The sequence below is a fragment of the Liolophura sinensis genome, chromosome 1 (assembly GCF_032854445.1).
Source record: "Liolophura sinensis isolate JHLJ2023 chromosome 1, CUHK_Ljap_v2, whole genome shotgun sequence".
Classification (NCBI taxonomy): Eukaryota; Metazoa; Mollusca; class Polyplacophora; order Chitonida; family Chitonidae; genus Liolophura; species Liolophura sinensis.
Genome location: NC_088295.1, coordinates 35,242,001 through 35,264,932, shown reverse-complemented (window position 1 = coordinate 35,264,932; position 22,932 = coordinate 35,242,001). Strand labels below are relative to the sequence as shown.

The 22,932-nt window shown below is 37.7% G+C and overlaps 1 protein-coding gene across 1 annotated transcript in view; it reads left to right on the top strand.

Moving 5' to 3' along the window:
- LOC135481759 (tubulin-specific chaperone D-like) overlaps positions 1 to 22,932 on the top strand; it is a 46,658-nt gene that overhangs the window by 5,082 nt on the left and 18,644 nt on the right. Inside the window, exons 7-29 of the mRNA XM_064761442.1 lie at positions 1,125 to 1,263; positions 1,506 to 1,601; positions 1,942 to 2,074; positions 2,286 to 2,431; positions 3,025 to 3,085; positions 4,045 to 4,151; positions 4,693 to 4,755; positions 5,192 to 5,348; positions 5,635 to 5,722; positions 6,001 to 6,086; positions 7,051 to 7,131; positions 7,737 to 7,810; positions 8,090 to 8,207; positions 8,798 to 8,858; positions 9,365 to 9,419; positions 10,121 to 10,183; positions 11,080 to 11,135; positions 11,436 to 11,517; positions 12,284 to 12,338; positions 19,175 to 19,330; positions 19,851 to 19,991; positions 20,490 to 20,573; positions 22,278 to 22,379. Coding sequence (XP_064617512.1) covers positions 1,125 to 1,263; positions 1,506 to 1,601; positions 1,942 to 2,074; positions 2,286 to 2,431; positions 3,025 to 3,085; positions 4,045 to 4,151; positions 4,693 to 4,755; positions 5,192 to 5,348; positions 5,635 to 5,722; positions 6,001 to 6,086; positions 7,051 to 7,131; positions 7,737 to 7,810; positions 8,090 to 8,207; positions 8,798 to 8,858; positions 9,365 to 9,419; positions 10,121 to 10,183; positions 11,080 to 11,135; positions 11,436 to 11,517; positions 12,284 to 12,338; positions 19,175 to 19,330; positions 19,851 to 19,991; positions 20,490 to 20,573; positions 22,278 to 22,379 — 2,204 coding nt within the window. The remainder of the gene's footprint in view (positions 1 to 1,124; positions 1,264 to 1,505; positions 1,602 to 1,941; positions 2,075 to 2,285; positions 2,432 to 3,024; positions 3,086 to 4,044; positions 4,152 to 4,692; positions 4,756 to 5,191; positions 5,349 to 5,634; positions 5,723 to 6,000; positions 6,087 to 7,050; positions 7,132 to 7,736; positions 7,811 to 8,089; positions 8,208 to 8,797; positions 8,859 to 9,364; positions 9,420 to 10,120; positions 10,184 to 11,079; positions 11,136 to 11,435; positions 11,518 to 12,283; positions 12,339 to 19,174; positions 19,331 to 19,850; positions 19,992 to 20,489; positions 20,574 to 22,277; positions 22,380 to 22,932) is intronic.

Sequence of the window (22,932 nt, the reverse complement as noted above, 5' to 3'; positions counted from 1 at the left end):
AAATGTACGAACTGCACTTCAGTGTTTTCCGACGGCAATTCTCCTCCTAACACAGAAGACTTCAGGACTAGTTCTTAGGCATAATCGAGTCGCCCACAGCAGATGTTGGTGCTGACTTTATTTAAAATTTATCAACTTGAGATACATGTTAAAATTTTTTTATGGCATGCACCTGCAAGGAAATGCATACTCTTTTCAGTGATATTTGATTGATATTTAAATTTTCTTCTCCTTTAAGATTTGTCTGATGTAACATTTAGTACACATTTGAGCAACTGGCCTGAGAGGTTGATTTTACTTGAAGGCTGAAAAGTTCTTGCCTAGTGATGCTTAAATAAAATTTGTCAAACATGTGTGATGTTTCTTGTTCAATTACTCAGGGTATAATGATCTTAATGACTTGTTAATTCCTGTATATATTTATAAGGCTCAAAATAGTTACCTGCATAACTTTTCCGGGCGAGAACTTCTCAGCCTCACTTCATATACACTTTACAATGGCCTAAAAGTTTGAGTGTATACCTTCTTTGAGGAAGGTATGGTGTTCTGTCGCAAGTCTGGTAATAACAAAGGCTAAAAGTGGTTTCAGGGTTAAGGTGCTTTCTTTTCAACTGCAAATTCACAGGTGGCATAAGTACAATCGCATTCTCAGACAGGAGGTTTTTCAAAATTCCTCTGCTTTCATTTTTATTAGGGCCTGTGTGGCCATAAGCAGTCAATGATGCACTCTCTTGTAATCTTAATGACATAGGTCACATATGGAGAAGTTTGCCAGCATAATTTGCCAAACTTCAGTGGTTCTCTCCGGGTACTTTGGTTTCTTCTGGGCATTGGTTTCCTCCAAGCACTTTGATTTCCTCTAAGCACTTTGGTTTCCTCAGCGAAGTTTGATTTCCTCTGCACAGTTTGCTTTCCTCCTTTGGCTTCCTGACACTCTCAGTGTGATTGTGTAGGTGGAACATTCTTAAGCTTTAAACAACAACCAGTCAAATAGAACCAATGTCAAAATACAAAGGAAAATGATGTTGAAAATAACTTGATGCATATAACATAACAGAAAATATTAATGGCCGGGTTTCAGTGTACATGTAATCAACTCTTTTCTTCTGCTTACCTCTAAACAGCTGTACTTACCTGTGGCAGACAAGTCACAGGATGCTGCGGCGTACATGTTGTCTCATTTCCTCACCCGCCCTGATGTGAAATCCCAGCGCTTAGAAGAAACCCTGGATTGGGCACTGGTGACACTGAGCAAGGCTGACTGTAAGTGCGGAACCCTCCAACTTCAGAGATCCACAATTTCAGCAGGTTACTGTGTGTGGATCCCGTAGTGTTCTTTTCAGATTATTTATTCTGCAAGTCTATAATACTCTTTTCATATGTGGCAGTAAATACCATAAATAAATTCTTCATAATAGGTGTGAAGAGTAGTGTTTTTGTTTTTTTGGTTTGTTTTTTTTTTTTAATATACACAATTTTATTTTAGCTATGTCTTGTGTCCTCAGATACGACAATGCAGGGCATGACTCACGCTTCTGGTATCCTCAGGATGTTAGCACTTCTTTTCAAACAGGGAAAACGTGAAGATCTCCTCAGCTCTGGTAAGGGACTTCTTCAAAGAGGATGGTCAGTTTATTTCTTATGCAGATATTTATTTTCTAAAAAAATTAATTCAGCATTTATTAGAACATTTAAGAAGTGATAAGACAACTACATTACCTCTTAAATGTATTGATGAGTGTTTTCAAAAGCCATTACTCATGGGCCAGTGTGGACCTTTGTCTTGATTTGAGTTGCTCCTTGAACATTTGTAACAGGTGTTGTTTGATTCTGTCTGTTCTTAAACTTGAATACAACAATACAAATGAAGTGCATTTTGAGTACAAAGTAAAAGAGCCTTTCAAAATGCATTATTAATTGGATCATTTTTTTTGCCTCCAGCTCCAACCATCCTACATGCAATAGATGAGTGTAAGTTGATGATTTCCACCAGTACAGTGCTCACAAAGCTGTCAGTGAAACTCGTACAGCGACTGGGATTGATATTCCTCAAGTACAGAGTAGCTGCCTGGAGGTAATGCAGTTTTATTGCCAAATGTTAGTGAAACATTTTGATTTTATCCATGTGGGAAATGGAACAAGAATCGAGAGCAACAGTAATTTGTGTTGTATGATTTAAAATTTTCCCAAAGTGAGTCAAGAACATTATGGATTGACTGAAGCAGATACAAATAGGTATTTAACTTCATGTGATTAAAACTGAAGCTGTTATTAATATTTGACAGATATCAACGAGGAAGTAGGTCTCTAGCGGAGAACCTGAAGTCATTGAATCCGGCCTCACAGATCTTGATGTCCAATGGTTCAGGAGGGATGGCGGATGATGGGGAAGAGGAGTATGACATCCCTGATGAGATTGAGGATGTTATAGGTAATGGTCCTCTGCTCCTAGCTGGAGGGCTAAAGTCAGATGGAAATTACAACATACTGTACACGTAGATGGAAAAGTTCACAGTGCTCTCGTTCTATCATCGTCACAATAGTACTGCAATGTTCAGCCATAATCATTCTTTCTCTCCCACCTATCGCGTCTGTTAATGCTTCAGAGAATGGAATTACGTAAATATGCTGGAGCATTTCCACAGACTCTATGCAATTGTTTACCTCAGAACAAATGGAACGTGTCCCATTTTTAAAGCATCAGTCAAAGATTTATTGCAGGGTACTAGATTATACAGTTGTCAATGCACACGCCATAGAATCTCTGTTGTACAAAGTCGCTCCTGCTGTTATGAGCATGGGTTATGTCTATGTGCACTATGATTATACATTCTCTGTAAATTATTTAATTACTTTCATTTCAAGCTGCTGTTGATACAAGTATGTTGTGTATCTTTGGAGTAATGTTAAATAAGTTTGTTAAATTGTTATCAGTAAAATCTATATTCTTTAAAAAATGTGTTTTTTCTATTATTGGCAGTAGTTCAGCAACTCTTGATAAGCGTCTTTATCTTGTGTTTACAGAGCAATTGCTGATTGGCCTGAAGAACTATGATACAGTTGTGAGATGGTCAGCAGCTAAAGGGTTAGTACATACAGGCTGTATGGAAACTATGCATCACAAATGGCACACAAAGATTTGCAGCTATTCCCTTTGATTATGAAATATTTATGGGGCGTAAAGCAGTTTTATAATGTCTTTCAAATGAGACAAAATAAGTGAAAACTTTAGCCTGATGTTAAATTCAATCTATACTCTTATTCCATTTGTTATGACGATACTTTATTAGTTGTGATATCCAGGCAAGTGAAGCAATTAGCAAACGGAAAACCTGATGATTAAAAACTGATAAGTGATCGCACTTATTTTGAAAAACTTGAAAGATTACACTTATCACTTACTTGCATCACATCGGGAATGAACAACAGAAAGCAATAAAGCACTGTGATTATTTTGATTGGACATAGTTATCTGTCAAAATGGAGGTCACAAACCAGTTTGATAGAATCTCCAGTTGCCAAGGATCAAATTGATATAACTACATGTAGTAAAAAGCTACAAAATTACCCATTGGTCATTTTAAATTTCCAAAACTCCCTCATTGAAGCCTGGTTATCAACTTTACTTAATAACTTTTGTGTTAAGATTTATGTCTTTTAGCTTCACTTTAAATGTGCTTTTAGGGGCCTCTGTGGCCTAGTGGTTAACCTGCTAAAACACCACAGTAACTGGGATCTCATCAATGTTGTCGCTGTAACTTCAAGTCCAGCTCATGCTGGCTTCCTCCACATCGTTTATGTGAGATGTTCTGCCAGTAACCAGTACACGTTTATGGGTTTCCTCCCACCATAATGCTGGCTGCCGTTGTATAAGTGAAATAGTCTTGAGTAGGGCTATGTCAAATAGCCTTGAGTACAGCTTAGTGAAATAGTCTTGTATGGCATAAAACACCAATCAAATATATTCATAAATACACTTTAAAAGATCCGCCCCCTTTTTGTGATATATTCATAACATATGTATGGTTGTATGTGTGCTCATAGTATAGGGAGAATTACAGGGCGTCTCCCTAAGGAGTTGGCTGATGATGTGGTGGGGTCTGTGTTAGAACTGTTCACACTGCAGGAGAGTGATGGCGCCTGGCATGGAGGTACTGCATATACTTCAACCTAGTCACATATTTTGCTGCTGAAGCTAGTATAGTAACTTCACTGGTATACTACAGTCCTGACCTTTAATGGTATGTTTTTGAAGCTCCTCTATACATATACTGTAATGTCTTAGAGATAAGCTACATGGAGCTGTGATTGTTGAACTGGTTTGGCCATGTTCCACAGTCCAACCACTCCCTATTTGAATGAAGTAAAAGTGAGAGGAGTATGTGGAAGAGAATAGCACTTGAATAAAACTGTAAATAGTCACAAAGGTTGTTTAAAAATGTTTTTAGTTAAAGTGGAATTTTATGTGTTTGACTTAAAGAGAATATAAAGAATACATGTATTTCATCATCATGGTGGTAGTCTGTTTTATAGGTGGATAAAATCAGAGCACCCAATGTAAACCAACTTACAACATGTGTACAATTGAATATAATCTTTGCACTAAGAATCGTTGTCCAAAGAATATTGTACATGTTGCATCCCAAGGACTTCCACAGGTAGTGTAAATGTCCCCACCTCTTGTGTTGACAGGTTGCTTGGCCCTGGCTGAGTTGGGGAGGAGGGGCCTTCTGCTGCCAGACAGGCTGAGTGATGGTAAGTGACAACAGCTGACAACACCCAACTTCTGGTTTCTGTGATTAAAAGCCTATATTATACTACTGGCTGAGGTGATAAAGGATCCCTCAGTTCCTCACCCATGATTAATTATGGTACCTTGAGGAAAGAAATAGGACTCCAAATTTGCCAGTATCCAAAATTGTTCTTCCCTCAACCACTCTGTTGCGTGTTTGATGGTAACAACAATGATTCATCCCAAACTCTTAACTGACTTGCATTTATTTTGGCTTGTCTGCAGTTGTATGTGTAAATGTTTGCTTAGCAAAGTGGATTGTCGTCTCATGGGCTTTTATATGTACACATCTATTTTACAGAAGGTATAATGTTAATCAGCTGTTTTGAAATGTAAATGTAACAATTCCAATTAATCGGGCCACAAAATTTTCTTACTCATGAATGTTGTATGTTCTAGTTGTGCCGGTTGTTTTGCGAGCCTTGGCTTACGATGAACGAAAGGGAAATTTCTCTGTAGGCGCCCATGTCAGGGATGCAGCATGTTATGTGTGCTGGGCATTTGCCAGGGCGTATGATCCTAAAGAGATCACCCATCATGTTAAAAGCATTGCTAAGTGAGTATGAAATAAGGATAAAACAAGGGGAAAAACCTGTTTAAGAAAGAAAAATTTCTGGGTTTGAAAACAAGAATATCTGTGCAAGGAAACATTTACAGCTACAGGACACTCAGCTGTGTGTTTTTCTGTTCTCATCACATCAAATTGAGATAGTAAATGCATCAATTTTAGTTTTATAACTTATAAGAAAATTACGAACGTTTACTTAAGCTTTGATAAACATGTATGCTCTTATGTTTTGAAATAAGCATATATTTATTTGTTATTTTAATGATTTGCATAGTGCCTTGGTGACTGTGTCAATATTTGACCGGGAGATTAATGTGAGAAGAGCGGCCGCTGCAGCCTTTCAGGAGAATGTAGGCAGACAGGTCAGTCACTGTCTCTGTGATGGTGTAACAGTAACCTTGGGCATGGGACAATAAATAATCTGATCAAAATGAGTATCATGACATCAATGTACATTGTGTAATCAGAACATAAAATCTCATGTGCATTTATATGTACACTACAAGTAGTATAAATCCTGTGGCATTTAACACTTATTTGTAATATACATTTGGTCTGGCCCTCTTTCTACAGATGCACATGTACTTTATACCTGATAAAACGTCATTTTGAGCAATAAGATGTATCTCTATTATTTTAGGGTACATTTCCTCATGGTATAGACATCCTGACTACGGCTGATTACTTTGCTGTCGGCAACCGTACCACGTGTTACCTCAACCTCAGGTAGGATCAAATCCCTCAGGTGGGAGAGTCCTGCAATGTCTTTCACAGTAGAAGCAAATTCATGGAGCTCTAAAGCTTAAAAAATGGGGGGGGGGGGGAAGGACCCTCCGTGGCTCAGTTGGTTAGCTCGCTAGCGCAGTGTAATGACCCAGGAGCCTCTCAACAATGTGGTCGCTGTGAGTTCAAGTCCAGCGCATGCTGGCTTCCTCTCCAGCCATAAGTAGACAGGTCTGTCAGCAACCTGTGGATGGTCATGGGTTTTCTCCAGGCTCTGCCAGGTTTCCTCCCACCATAATGCTGGCCGAAGTCGTACAAGTGAAACATTCTTGAGTACGGCGTAAAACACCAATCAAACAAATTAATTATATAAAAAAATGAGCATGGCCTCCATGGTCAAGGGCCAGGAACCTGCGGGTGGTCGTGGGTTTCCCCCCAGGCTCGGCTCAGTTCCTCCCCCCCACCATAATACGGGTTGCCGCTGTATACATGAAAGACTCTTGAGTATCACATAAAAGACAAATTAGATAAATAAATAAAAAATAGGCAACAATAGTTATAACTGCTGTCTATAAACACACATAAAAAATAAACACACAGTCACATATGTATTAAAAAAATGATTGTGACTTTGTATGAAAGACCACATTTTTAAAAATATAGTTTTTTGTAATGCATTTAAATTGGCAAAATGCTTGTGTTCATTTACCATTAAAGATGGCCCCGCTCACTATTAGGCAGGGGTGATAGTCAGTGTAATTAAATGTTTATTAAACACTTCATCTTGATTAATTCTTTTTAAACCAGTACAATTTTTCATGTTAGTTGACAACTGATGTCACAAAGTTGCACAAATATTTTATTTGTTGAGTAAGAAATTGTAAGAATTCTTGAGAAAAAACCATATTGCAAGAAGTTCACTCTTCACACTTGTTGAGTTGTCTTATTGCCTATGTGTATGTTTCAGTGTGTTTGTGGCCCACTTTGAGGAGTACACCACTTTCTTGATAGATCACCTGGTGAATGTGAAGATCAGCCATTGGGACAGGTACTAACGCAATTCTCAGGTTTTCTTTCCACTCTCCTTGGTCATAATGAAAGAAATACTAGGTGATGTGAACAGTTTATGTAATCAATCATATTAGAATCTATATTTGATGGTCTTTAGTGTGACATTAAACCCAATCAAATAATAATAAAAAAGAAATCACTAGAGTTCATTTGTTATTGTATGATTTAGTGAAAAGACTACATGTACTTCTTTGTGACATTCTTTTGAATATCCAAATGTTCAGTGGTTAGATATGGGTAGCAGGAAGAAAAATTGTGTCCTCTTCAGAATGACCCTTTAGATTATTGCTCATTTGTTTCAATTTGACCAGTATCAAATGTCTCGCACCATGAAGGGTTAAAATCATCATCATTACTGACATTGTTAATTCGTAACAGGCAGTAGTAGGTGCGGGGCGAATTTAATGAATTTGGTTTGAATCTTTTAATAATTATATTATACGTAGTAACTGTTCAACATTTGGACAATGTCGGTTCACTCTGATTATCTGTTTGGGCCTCTCTACTTTTTGAAGTGGATGATGTACTCTTTGGTTCCAAAACCATGTAGTTGATTCAGTGTATTGTGTTTTGATTTTGAAGTGATATACGAGAGCTTTCAGCTTTAGCATTACACAAGCTAACATCTACAGCCACGGACTACATGGCCAATGAAAGTAAGTCCATTTGCTGACATATAGTAAATGTGAATTTCTAATGTATTAATTTACATCACCTTCTTATGTCCCACTCAGTAAATCTTGAAAATGTAATGTTATCTATTCTAGTTAATGTACATAACCATTTTTGGGGGATAAATCATTTTAAATCATTTGATCCAGTGTGTATTTGTTTACATCTTCAACTTATGGGATTGAACAAATCGCTTTTCAGCCCATCAACTGTTTTGTATGTTTTTTCTTACCTGACTTACAATGTGTCTTGCATGCTTTCAGTTGTTCCAGCATTGCTGCCTAAAACAACTGGGTTAGATCTGTTCCTGAGACATGGGTCTATATTGGCAGTGGCTGAGATAGTACATGCACTGGCTAAGATAGCAGCTGACAAAGGAGAGTAAGTCATGGATTCGGTTTTAGGTTATCGATAGATTAAAGTCAGTTTTGGGGATCAGAAACCATCCATGTCTCACTATTGTGCAATGATTAACACTAAACTGTATGCACACAATTTTGAACTTTTTTTCATTCTTTTCCTATTTTCTGTATGTCTCCATGGGAAAAGTCTAAATTGGAGACTATGAATTTACATTTCAGACTAGAGTTTTTAAGCTTATATTCTCTTTGTCATTTTTTTAGGTTGAGCCCTTTCAGTATATCCATAAAGTGTACTAGAGCTATATAAGCCTTGTTTTTGTGAGTAATACGAAGTTCTGAAAATTAACGAAGTAGTGTCCCCTGCCATAAAGACACAACCAGAGGAGTACCATATCCTACATTTACATATGTATTAGTTGTTATCCTATCCCCAGCGTTTTTGCATTTTAAAGAGCAGCTTTCAGTGGGATTTGTGCACCTTTATAAGTTGGAGACAAAACAACATAGGTTGGGTGGGCCAATCAGATTATCAGGGCTTCACAGAAAGTATAATTTTATCTGACTAAACAGAAAATTGTGCTCAGAATTTGTTTTTTCTGTTCATTTCAGACCTGTTACAAAGTTATTAGACACCAAAACTGTGAGTGGACTGAAGGATATTGCAAAAACAGTAAGTTTTCTTTTTTATCCAATATTAAGTACATGTGTCATCTATGTTTGTGGTCACCCACTCTCATACACTGTATGTGTACATGTGTCATCTATGTTTGTGGTCACCCACTCTCATATGTGTACATGTGTCATCTATGTTTGTGGTCACCCACACTCATATGTGTACATGTGTCATCTATGTTTGTGGTCACCCACTCTCATATGTGTACATGTGTCATCTATGTTTGTGGTTACCCACTCTCATACACTGTATGTGTACATGTGTCATCTATGTTTGTGGTCACCCACTGTCATGTGTACATGTGTCAAGTGGAATTCATTATGGTGTATCATCATCCGATGCAGCAGCCGTTCTCAGTGGATACATTTTGAGCTCATCTAAAACTTTTCCGAAGTTACACATGTACGTTCATCTGCGTCATTACTGCATCTTGTTTTTGTCGTGAACTTGTGTATTGAGGGCCCTTATGGTATGACACTTTATGGGATTCCGTGTTGTTTCAGCTGTATGATGGTAAGCTGTTCCGTGGCCTCGGTGGTGAACTCATGAGGAAGGCAGGTAAGATCTTAGCTTACCAGAATAATGGTGTAGCATGTAGATGGTTTTATGATAGATGGTACCACACATAAACCATGTATACAAGTATCTGAGTTGCCTTGGTACAGGGTCTGTACAGGAACAAGATGCTGTCTGAGGAAGTATGTGTTTGTTTCACTTGTGAAGTCCCTTATATAAGTGTGAAACACCTTGAATCAATAATATTTCCCATCAAATTAATAAATAGAAGTGGTGAGATCTTGCTTAAATAACTGGTTGGCATCAGTACTACCCTATTTCTTCTCAAATTTGGGACACCTGGTCTGCTCATTTTAGCCAGTATATATGTAATTCTAGCGGGAATATTGAGTTTCTTTTCGTGGACCATCTAATGAACAACATACTCATATCTATACTTTTCCAAAAGGCTGGTAAAAAAATGGTACACTCAACACTTCTTATATCTGTTCCAAATATTAGAAGAATTAGGGTAAGTTGTAGATTGTGTCAATGGTTATAGTACTGCTAAGGGTGAGATATGTAATTACTCTTTGTTTTAGAACATTGTGAAACTTCAGCCATTGTATAGATCTAGTCCATAACAAAACCATATAAAACAAGTTTCTCACAGTAAGTTACTATGGTAACGGCATATATCTTTGTGTTACTGTATATTATACAACATTTACTTACTGTTTAATCCTGTTGTGTGTATTTGTCAGTGAGCAGTCTCATAGAGAAGCTATCCTTATCTAAGATGCCATACCATAAAGACCCTGTCATAGGTAAGACTTTCAAGCCCCAGAGCAAATGAGATCACATGGTTGAATCCAGCTCGTGACTTTTGTCTGATACTTAGCGAAGGTTGAGGGTTAACTCTCAGTACTCTGACATAATCAGGGCCTAGTTTCATAAAGCAACATATTTTTTTTTTTCGATATTTTGTACGTCATGTTTGCCCCATTCATAAACATAAATATGACTGTATAATCATTGCACATGAAATATCATGAGCCTTCTTGTGACCCAGTGGATATATAGGCTACATTATTTACCTGTACTAATAACTGCTGCTCAGTAGCAAAGTAGCTTGGATCACTGATGCGAAGGAGATCAAATCATGTCTAGTTCGAAGTGCTTGCATTTAGCTGTGTTTGTCCATTTCTGGCAGCTTTTACGAACACGTCCTCAGTCAAGACCGCCGAGACAGAAATGGCCAGGATCTAATGGTTCTCTCCTTAAAATCTGCCTGTATTGAGTTTTCAACACAAATTGTCTATATATTGCAGTGATTTGATAAAGTGAAGTGACATAAACAAAGCATAAACAAGGTCCACTGCTATGCAGGGTTTATACACTTGTACGTGTAAGTGCATTTACCTTGTAAAACAGCATTAAATAAATATCATGTGACACTTAGCAAACTGGTACTATGTTTTTCTCTGACTTAAATACCATGAATTCTCAGAGATTACATCATGAACACAAACGACTTCAATAAACGGTTATGTAGGTGTAGGGTGTGATGAGCAAATGGGCTGGTGACTAGAGTTGGTGACTTTGTAATGGTACTGAATGATGATGTACAGCAGTGAAATAGTAAACCACAAGTTGTGTAGTGCTGTATGCTGACATAATAGGGTTACTAAAAGCTCAACTTTTCTACATGTATCTGTTACAGATTTATGGCAAGAGCTGATTGATGATTGTTTGGCACACAGAGAGCCAGAGATCCGGGTATGTCAAATGGCAGTCATTATGATTTAGTTCACTGAGGCATACCCTCCCCCAATGTCTTTGTACCAATTTTACCAATGTCTTTGTACATTTGTATTAATATATTTGTAGATTCCATAATAACCAGTACTCTTGCTAAGTTTGCAAGTGGAAGTTTTCTTTTAGCTGAATTAATACTGTCTAACACTACACTATGATAAACTCTGGTTTCCTCCCACCATATTGCTGGCCACTGTCAAAATATTCTTGAGTAAAGCGTAAAATATGGTAAACACAGTCGTACCATTTATCTCCCTACAGACTGCAGCTGCGAGTGCTATCTCAGCGTTTTTCACAGAGTATTATACACAGGCAGGGGGAGGGGCTGACCCAGCCAAACAAGGTTGGTACACAGAATATATACATGTACAGTACATAATTACTGAAGCTACATAATACTGTATTATTATCATTTTGCAATGAAAACATTGTAATCTTTATTGAGGAGTAACTACTGTTTTTTCTTGTTTGGGAGAGGGACACATTGTTAGATTATTTAGCAACCAGCCTTTAGATCCATGGAACAACTACTGTCCAACTTTCAGTACATCAACCAGTTGGTGAATACCAGCCAGTGTTGTAGACATATGGCGAATACAGAGAGGTAATAGAGTCAGGTGCAGACTTATGCTGATCTGTTGTGTGCTTGTCTTGATTGAGGATGAAATATACGTGAATATATTTGAAAAAAACTGTGGCCAAACACACACTACATTGCATTTCTTTGATGACCAGAATTTGCCAAGGAGGAATTTATTGCACCTCTAGGACCAGCCTTAAGCAATTGCCTTGGACACTTGTGACTATGACAGGATGCCCAAAGTCTGGCCTGTAAAAATGCACATTGAGAAACACTGAAATGCCTAATACTGACACTTTGGTGCCAACACCTAAGTTTGTCTGAGAAGAAATTTATCAAACTTAAGACCAAAAATAAACACTGAAGTGACTGAGCACTAAGTTCAGTATTTCATTTCCTGCCTTACACGATGTAACAAATCATTGCAATTTTGTACAATTCTGCATTTCACAAATTTGCATTGCCTGAATTCAGATTTGGTTGTAAACATCTGTCAGATTATGTAATTAACTTCTTGTTCATTTTTCAGAGAAGATAATTGAGAAATACCTGATGCAGTTGAGGTCAACTGTGGAGACTACAAGGTATGATTCTTTTGAAAGCATTGTTTTCTCAGAAGTTGTAATTAACTGTTACTTTGTATGCACATCTGATTGTCATTGGAGTATTCATATGCACTTTGTATGGACATCTGATTGTCATTGGATTTTTCATATGAACTTTGTGTGAATATCTGATTGTCATTGGGTTATTCATATGCACTTTGTATGAATATAATAGATTCCAACATTGGCAATTTATTCAACAGTAACTTTTTAAGAACTTGTGGGCCTTTGAGTTTAACAAGTCATCTGTTATTAGTTATGGTGCAATTCATTTCCTCCACAATGCCTTTCTTTTTATACAGCAGCTAACTCTAGCCACCATTATCAGGATGAAATAAAAATAGACTGTATGTTTTTCAGACAGAAAACATTTTTACTTTCCATTTGGTTTATAATTTTTTGGTCTAAGATTTTATTTATTTTCAGTCAGGTTTTTGTATGGACATATGAGGATGTGCATATGGCTTCACCCAGGGGAAGATCAGCTAAAAGTAGCACTGTAGCAACTTACTGAAAAGAAAAACATTCACTATTATTACCATCTTCCTAACTCTGATTCTGGCATATGTGTATTTATTAGGTCTGATATGTAACTGTGTTAATGGATAAAATCAGAAATTTCTGACAGAATACTGAATGATTGAAGTGCCATTACTGATTTTTGCATTAGATTTTTCTGTTTCATAGTTTTAATAGGGTTGGTGTGTTTTCTGCTGTTGTGTTTGTGAAACTATAGAATAGGGCTGTATGAACCAGGCCTCTGCCAGGCCATTGTTTAAACATGAGTGCATGAGGTATTGATTGTAATATGTCAGCTTGCTGTGTTTGTCCAGCCAGAGTTGTGTCCCATGATTGCACCTCGGCCGGTTGTGTACAGATTTAATTGTATGGTTGTCAGCATGTAGATCCATCCTATTAATGTTGCATTCCCATCTACCTGTCTGTACCCGGCCCACGGTTCTGGACATTGATCTGCCAGTTGTTCCAGGGTGTATTGTCCTACTGAATGTTTGTCCGTTGACAGTTCACATACAGCCTGATGGGAACCGCAAACTAAACAACAGCCGTCTCAATGAGGCAAATGTTATCTATTGCACTGAGACTGAATATACATGCTTTATTTATAATTGTCTCAAAGATCCGAATATATTACCGCCACCCCACCCTTCTTTTCCTGTTTGTCGGTAAACTGTGTATAGGGAAATTAAGATTGATCTAGCAACACAGAATAGTGGTTACACACAGCCATATTCTCTTACATAGACATTCAGGTTAGATCCTTAAAACTGATTAATACCAATGGCTTAACTTTATTTATTTCATTGCCATACTGAAGAATATTTCACTTAAATGATGGCAGCCAGCATTATGGTAGAAGGAACCGCATAGTGATGGGTGGGGTGGGGGGGAATCCATGACCAACTGCAGGTTGCTGCAAGCCCTTCCAAATTTAATAATTCATTTTAATTAAATTCAAAGATATTTTAGACTTTTATTTATTAAAGACATTTCCGGAAAGGTTTTCCTGTTATGAAAAGTTTTCTGAAAAGGTTTTCCTGTTATGAGAAATCCAATATGTACATTTTACATGTGAAGGCTTGCTTTCTTTTGTAGAGAGGTACTTAGTCACTGATCAGGATGAATGTATGAAACTTGAAGTTAGTTCCTTATTTTCAGTGATTTACTGGGCATTGCTCAATGTCAAATCAGCAATACTTTAGTGTTGTTTAAGTGAAGTAAAATTTATGAGTGGTGAAGATCAAGCATTTCTAATAACTACCAGGGTTAATTACATGCTTATTTCTGGAATGATAGATGTAATATTATTGTACACCTACTGTTACATATATATGGCCTTGAGCATAGCTTGGTAGAATAACCAAGATTAGTAATAACATTTGATATATGGTGACATTGCATGCAAGTCATCTACCAACAGTTAATTACATAGATTTACAACATGCATGGCAGTGATGTCATCCCCAATTAATATGCATAAAATTTTTTTTCATTAAACTTTTTCATTAAAAAGTTGTTTGTTGGGGATAAACAAGCCATTGTTCAGCAGGCACACTTTTATTTGTTATAAATGTTTTTTTATTATTTTGTATCCCAAGTGAGATAATTAATGTATTTCTGAATTCAGACTTCACCCCATATTTTTTACCATGAACTATTAAGGAGAGGTGTTAAACATCCTGTAGCTAACAAATAAGCCACACCACATGGGCTTTGACTGAAGGAGGCTTACATGTAGCTTGGGTGGGGTATAAGCACACATAGTTGCCCATTTTAAAGGGAATACTCCAAAGAGCTGTTAAGTGTGCATGGACAGGATTAACCTGTTATTGGGTAGAACCCATGCCATTCGCTTGTGATACCACAAGAACTGATAGGACATATAGGCACATGTGCACAGTGATACCACAAGAACTGATAGGACATATAGGCAGATGTGCACAGTGATACCACAAGAACTGATAGGACATATAGGCATAGGCAGATGTGCACAGTGATACCACAAGAACTGATAGGACATATAGGCACATGTGCACAGTGATACCACAAGAACTGATAGGACATATAGGCACATGTGCACAGTGATACCACAAGAACTGATAGGACATATAGGCACATGTGCACAGTGATACAACAAGAACTGATAGGACATACAGGCATAGGCAGATGTGCACAGTTCTTCCAGAGAAGGTTCAATGCCTGGAAATACAAGCATTCACATTGTTATACAAGCCCCTTCTGAAACTGTGGCCTGGATTTCATGTCTCAGGAAAACATGCTCAAATATCACATGAGATATAGCTGAGGCAGCTGCCATCATCTTAGTGAACCAAGCCATGACTGAGTCTGTCACATTCTACAGATTATAAACAAACCATTAGCGCAACTGCCGTATAAAAAATTCTGCTTCACCAGTTTTATATTGGAATTGTTTTAAAATTAGTACATTAGTGCAGAACTTCAGTCCATTTTTGCCCCCATTTTATGAGAGCTCATATTGACATATATATCGACCGGTACCTTACAGAATTTATCATTCCATCACTTCAGTTTTGTTGACATTGTGCTTGGAATAATTGTTGTTACAATTGTGAATTGAAATCTAACGTTGCAGACAGAGATTCATACATGTATATTTCCATACAGTGAAATACATGTGCCAAAAAGTCATGCAGGTGCTTTTCAGTGAATTGTACAACACTTTGATTTAGTGTGGAAAGAAATTACAAACAATCAACAAAACAGCTGGTGGTTGGATCGGGCCTTTGCTGTGATTGACAATGACTCCCACAATGTATGTTGCCACTTCTAAGTGTAAGTCTGTAATAAGAGCTGCGTGAATGGATGCGATTTGCATATCATTACCAACACCACTATGCATTAAACAGATAAATATTGAAATCACTTCAAATTGTGAAGTGTGATAATCTCAGTGTAAGGAAAGTGTGATAATCTCAGTGTAAGGAAAATAACTGGGAAACGTGGAGATTGGTGCATGTACTAGATATGATGACTTTACCGTAAAAGTATTAAAACTAAATAAACAATCCAAGATATATGAAAGTACATGAAGGCTGTGTATGTAAGTTATGTATCTATGCTACTGATAATGTTAGGCCAAATGTTGGAAAGCTTTGTGGGGAGGTAGCAGAAATGTATAGGAGTTCAGGAGTTCTCATTCAGGATGGATTAATTTCTGACAGGTGATTATATATGGAGCGAAAAGAGATTAATATGGAAGATGAGTACTAATATTTATTTTGTTGATATTTTTTGTAAGTGTTCTCTTTGTTCTTACATTTAAATACCAGAAGTGGAGGGTGAGTGTTGAGTACTGACCAGGTTAAACTGTGACAGCCTTCAGGCAAAGAGTCCTTGTACAAATTGGTTAAGTGACAACACTGAGCCAATTGTCTGGAACGAAAATCTAAATGAGATTTATTTGGATATATATTTGCTAGAGACAATGGCATCTGTGGGTAAATCAATGGTTGATGGCGTGCTGTTAGCTGAGACTAGGAGTTTAACCAATCAATACGGACCATCAGGAAGGTTTATCACATGTGGATGCAGAGTACATATGTCTGAGGTCTGGCCCTTCATGCCATCAGGGCTAGCATTGGAGCTTATGGCACAGAGAGTTGTCTGACTGTAGTTATAGTCAGCTGTGAAGTATATATAATGTCTACTTTCTGATGTAGCACTCATACATTTGTACACAACATACCAGCAATGTTGTCTTGTAATTAGAAGAAGTACATGTAGATTCAACTTCATAGCACATGCTAGTTTCCTGTCAGGAATGGTTTACTGGCCCTTTAAAAACAAACAGAATCAAAAACTAACTTTCAGAATGGACAACTGATGTTTCTATGACATCTAAAAGCAAAAGTCAAGCATTTCTTGTAGCAGACTACAGTGTAGTGTTTGTTGTTGGTGTATTGCATCGGCAGTGATCAGGTCAGTGGCTCAGCGTAAGCACAGTCATTAATATTACTGGAAAGGGACTACTTGTGCAAACAAGTTTCATCATTATCAAGAATTGTAGATGTGTTTGACCAGGCTAAGTATGTTTGTATAGAGCAGAGTCCACATAGCTTATATACAATAGTGAATCATATTAATGCTGGGTTATTCATTAGAATGTGGTGTACAAAGTGATTGATGTGTTTTCAAGAGTACAGTAATGCTGATACTGCCATTATATATTGTCGTCCTTCATGCTCGACCTTTGTTGCACTGAACATCTACTTTATCTCATCAATTGTCAGTTTGACCAGCCCTGATAGCTCAATAGGTAGAGCACCCGCTTCGAAAGTGGTAGATCCAGGGTCATTCCTGGGTCAAGTCACACAAAAGACCTTAAAAGAGGAAGTTGTAACTTCCTCGCTTCGCGTTCAGTATGATGGCGATAGTGCAACGACTGGTTGACCCATATCGGTATAATGGCTCAGGCTGGACAGCTTACTTGTCTTTGATAAGGAGTCTCAGTGAAGCAGCACTAGATAAAAGAGCAGTGGAAATCCGTCCTGCAACAAGGAGGCACATTACATGCACTCTAAGGATTCCTTCGTCGTCATATGACTGAAAGATTGTTGGGTACGACGTTAAACCCCCAAGCACTCACTCACTCACTCACTCACTCACTCATTCAATTGTCAGTTTACTTTACTCAGGCTTCCCACAGAAGGCAACATCCCCACCCAGCATGTCCATGCTGGAGGGGCCTCTGTGGCCTAGTGGTTTGTGTGCAAGTGCAGCACAAAAGCCTTGAAGCCATTCACGGGTGAGACCACTATGAGCCCAGCTCATGCTTGCTTCTTTTCCGGTCGTACATGTAGAGGCCTATCAGTAACCTGTGGATGGTTGTAGGTTATGGTCTGCCAGCAAAATGTGGATTCTCCTTTTTATGAGACACATATTTCCATATTTATTAGTCACATTGTGCATATGTATTAGAGACACATTGTCCATATTTATTTGGCACATTCTCTTTATTAGGCACATTCTCCATATTTGTTTGGCACATTCTCCATATTTGTTGGGCGCATTCTCCATATTTATTAGCCACATTCTCCATATTTATTGGACATATTCTCCATATTTATTAGTCACATTCTCCATATTTATTAGGCACATTCTCCATATTTATTGGACATATTCTCCATATTTATTAGGCACATTCTCCATATTTATTAGGCACATTCTCCATATATATTCAGCACATTCTCCATATTTATTAGGCACATTCTCCATATTTATTAGGCACATTCTCCATATTTATTGGACATATTCTCCATATTTATTAGGCACATTCTCCATATTTTTTTAGGCACATTCTCCATATCTATTCAGCACATTCTCCATATTTATTAGCCACATTCTCCATATTTATTAGGCACATTCTCCATATTTATTGGACATATTCTCCATATTTATTAGGCACATTCTCCATATTTATTAGGCACATTCTCCATATTTATTAGCCACATTCTCCATATTTATTAGGCACATTCTCCATATTTATTGGACATATTCTCCATATTTATTAAGCACATTCTCCATATTTGTTGGGCGCATTCTCCATATTTATTAGGCACATTCTCCATATTTATTAGGCACATTCTCCATATTTATTAGTCACATTCTCCATATTTATTAGGCACATTCTCCATATCTATTCAGCACATTCTCCATATTTATTAGCCACATTCTCCATATTTATTAATCACATTCTCCATATTTATTGGACATATTCTCCATATTTATTAGGCACATTCTTCATATTTATTGGACATATTCTCCATATCTATTAGGCACATTCTCTGTATTAGACAGGCCCTCGCCTGATATTTTCATCTCAGAAGATTTTCCCTTAAGACAAGACAAGGCATCAGTGGTATTTGTTTCAACAGGATTTTTAGTGTTATTACAAGGTCAGGGTGATGAGGTATTCTGTGTAACAGTTTCTTCTGTGACAACGTTGTTAATGCATGAAGCTGGATAGCAGTTTTGAATATGCATCAGCAGAATGATACTTGACAGAGTGACAGCCCATAGTTTAGCTCAGTCCTAGTTTTTTGTATGTATTTATGAAACTGTGCTCGAGCTTATGTACAGTTTCGGGTGTCACATAAGTTGTACCGAATTTGCTGAATTGTGTTTGACTTATGAGCATTGCAATCCTTTATCATAGCATGCTTTTGTTTATCCCTCCTCCCCTACACACACTCACAAGACCTGGATGTCTCACTGGAAACAGGTATCTAGTCTTGTCTATCATTATTGCTTCACAGGAGGGGCTATGCCCTAGCCATAGGTGCGTTACCCAAATTCATGTTGGAGGGAAAGCTGAAGCCAGTTTTAGCCAGTTTAATCCAGACGGCCACTGTTACAGTCAAACAAGAGAAGTGGGCAGAGTCTCGAAGGGATGCCCTGAAGGCCATTACTAGGTGAATACTAGCAATACCTTTAAACATTTACATGTATATCTGCATGGAAAAAGCTATCAATGTCTACTTTTTAAGGAAATTCTGTGTGCTGAAAATGGAACAACATACATGTAGATGTAAAAATCTCATTGAAATCACTAATTTTGGTCACCTGGTCCAAAGTTTTGATGCCAGTGAAGGTGGGTAATACACGAAAACAAACTTATGAAATTACCATTGAAGATAGGAGTGTGTTTTGTATTTTCAGTGTTACTGTGGAAAAGTTCCATTAAGAAATCAGTGTCTTCTCAGAACCAGTACAAGTACTTATAAGTATTTATACACGTTCGCTTGTCTGAAGCAGTGATTTCCTTTTTGATGGAAGTCAAAGTACAAGTGTTGAAAACTTTGAAAGGAATATTCTGTGGTTTCAGTTTTAGTTAATATAAATGCAGAAATGGAGATTTGTGAGATTCTGTATATCAGTATTAGACTACATATGGGAGATCCAGTGTTCCAGTTTTTCCCCGTGTCTTTTCAGCGTGAGTTGTACTGTAGATGTTGACCCAGAAGGTTCAGGTAACCATGTGCTCAATACAGACAATGTGGCCGACATCTATCAGATATTCATCACTGTCATGTCTGATTACACACTTGACAGCCGAGGGGATGTTGGAGCATGGTGAGATTAAAGTTTTACTCATTTTCATTTCTTAAATTAATTGAGTTGCTTTTTGTGTGAAGATGCTTATTAATGGTATATCAACTGTAAGCAGTATAATTTATAAGGAACAACATGTAAATCAAATTTATCTATTTATTTATTTGATTATTGTTTTATGCCATACTCAAGGATTGTTCACTTACGCTGTCAGTTAGTGCCTGGGACAAACCACCAACCTTTGGAAACAGTTGCGGATGCACTTTCCAACTTTTGACATAAAGATATTCTCACCATTTTAATGGAAAACAAATGATCTTAGCACAAGCATCCAAAATGAGTATGGACAACTATCTGTAACAGACTGTCCATATCACTCTCGTCGATTAAAACGAAGAACATTCTGTTTGTAAATGACAGAAATAATCCTCAGGAAACTTCTGTTGAAAACATAGTGCTTGTTCACAGGATGGAGTGTGTTGAGTGGGTATGAAGGCGATGGTTGTTTCTGTATTGTAGGGTAAGAGAAGCTGCCATGACAGGTTTTCAGACACTGACCAGTAGACTGGCCCAGTCTCATCCTGCTCTTCTCCAGCCGTCTGTGTAAGTCGTAGCTCGGGAAGATCCCACCAAACTGGCCAAGTGTTCTGTGAAAGTTGCAAATTTACTCCAGTTGAATACTTTTTAACATTGAGAATAAAAATTGAAAGTGTTTATATGATGATGTATCATTATACGTGCTCATGTGTGCCTTTTGTCAGTTTTATTGTAAGTTTGGATCTTAAAACAATATGACAGCTGAATTTTCGATTAGAATCTGGACCAGTTTTGTTGAATGAAAATTGAATTGCCATGATACTGCTGAAATATTAAGCCATAATCATTCATGCATTCATTAGGGAAGGGTCAGCTGGGTGCCAGTATACTGTATCTGGTTGTTTTGAGTATGACACTCCAGTGAGGTAGAACTATTAACATGTAGACATTAGGACTAACTAGTTAAAAGGCGATACTATTATCTTATGACCAAAATAATGCTTAAGTGATATTCAACCCAATAAATGAGCAAAAACACCCTTGCTTCTATTGCTTCTATTAGACTATTTGATATAGCTTAGGAATGGGCTCGGTAAGATCTGACCCCGTATGGTATTGTAGCATGAGCCAGCTTGTCCCACTGAGCGATGACTTTCTGTAAGCAGCTATCACATGGTCCGGTGTCAGGTGCCTCCACTCTGCATCCTGATTCCTAATCAATTGCCCTTCACCATTAATTCTACTGCCTTGATTAGTTGACACCTGCCCCCTGTTCTCTAAAACTGTTTAATCTGTTGGCCATGGAGGACAATGTTGCTGTCACCCAAAACCGGCGACTTGTGACAGCCTGGGCCGCGTGACTGATGACTGCCCAGCCTGGGGTAGATCAGTTAAACCGGGAAGGGCTGGCAATGACAGGCGTCCGTTTGTCATCCATGTGCTCACAGCTGCTTCTGAACACCATCTTTCTGAACAGCATCAGCAGTTGCAGACAGTACCTCCCAGATCCTGTATACTACATCTGTTCTTACTTCTCAGGATTCTTTTCATTTCTCCATAAGCTACAACCTTTTTGCTCCAGTTGCATCATTGTCACTGAAACTTCGTCATTGTCACAGAAAATTCATCCGTGTCACTAAAGCTTCATCATTATCGCTGAACCTACATCTCTGCCAATGAAGCTTCATCATGGTCATTGAAGCTTTATTATTGTCACTAAAGCTTAATCTTTGCCATTACAGATTCCTCATTGTCACTTAAGATTCATCATTGTCACATAAGATTCATCATTGTCACTGAAGCATTGTCCCCCTCACAGAAGTATCATTGTTCACATTGAAACTTCATCCTTGTGAATGAAACGCCATCCTTTTTACCGAAGCTTCATCCTTTGCACTGAAGTATCATCCTCTCTCTGAAGTTTTGTTGTTGTTATTGAGACTTCATCTGCCACATTGATGCTTCATGCGTTTCAGTGAAGCTCTATCCTCACTCAAACGTCACCATTAATACCCATACATCGTAACATTGTCTTAGTTTCCCTGGTTTTGTCTCCTTGTAAAGCTGTCTTTACATGTGCATGTGGGTAAAATCAAAATGTGTTCTCTGTTTTCTAGTTATTTACTCTCATGGCCACACTGCAACTATATGTATAGATACGTGTACACTAGTGAATAAAATGTCTTCAGTTGCCATATGTATGTCTCCAGTGTTCTGTGCTTGTGCTATCCAGAAACTACTCTAGCTGTTGGTTAATGATTGATATTTCAGGATAAAGGCGATATTCTGTAACTTGGTTCAGCAGGCGTGTGAGAAGATAGATCGTACGAGAGCGCATGCTGGAGGGGTCTTCTCTACACTGCTTCATCACAGGTACAGCAAACACAATCATCCACACACAATCACACCATATATAAACAATACTTAACACAAGCAATATGTTAAGATTTGTCAGCAGTAGATTTGTTAGAAACAGCTTAAATGGTATTCTTTGAATAGATTTGCCTAATCTTCATTAATATTAAACCCAGAATGTGCAGTGGGAGCATCTTTATAATTGAATGTGCAAGACAAAGTTAGTGTTGCCAGTTCCAAACAGATTCATTGTTTACAGACTACAAGTAAGTTTGTCACTTGTATGTTTGTATTTCTCTTTTGACTTGTTGCACTTCGGTTTACATTTGGAAACAAAAAATTATCAATTCTTGTACAATGTACAATGTAGCTGTACGACATAGTAGACCAAAGTCACAATTCAGACAATACCTGTATGATGATGTTTACTGTATTTCACCTGAAGTTTAGTATTTTTTAAGTGACACCTTTTGTTTGATTCTGATTGATTCATTCACCTATTAGATTCACCTCATAGATTCTTGTGAAGTTTGATGAATTTCTCATCAGAAAAACTCAAGTGTTGACATCA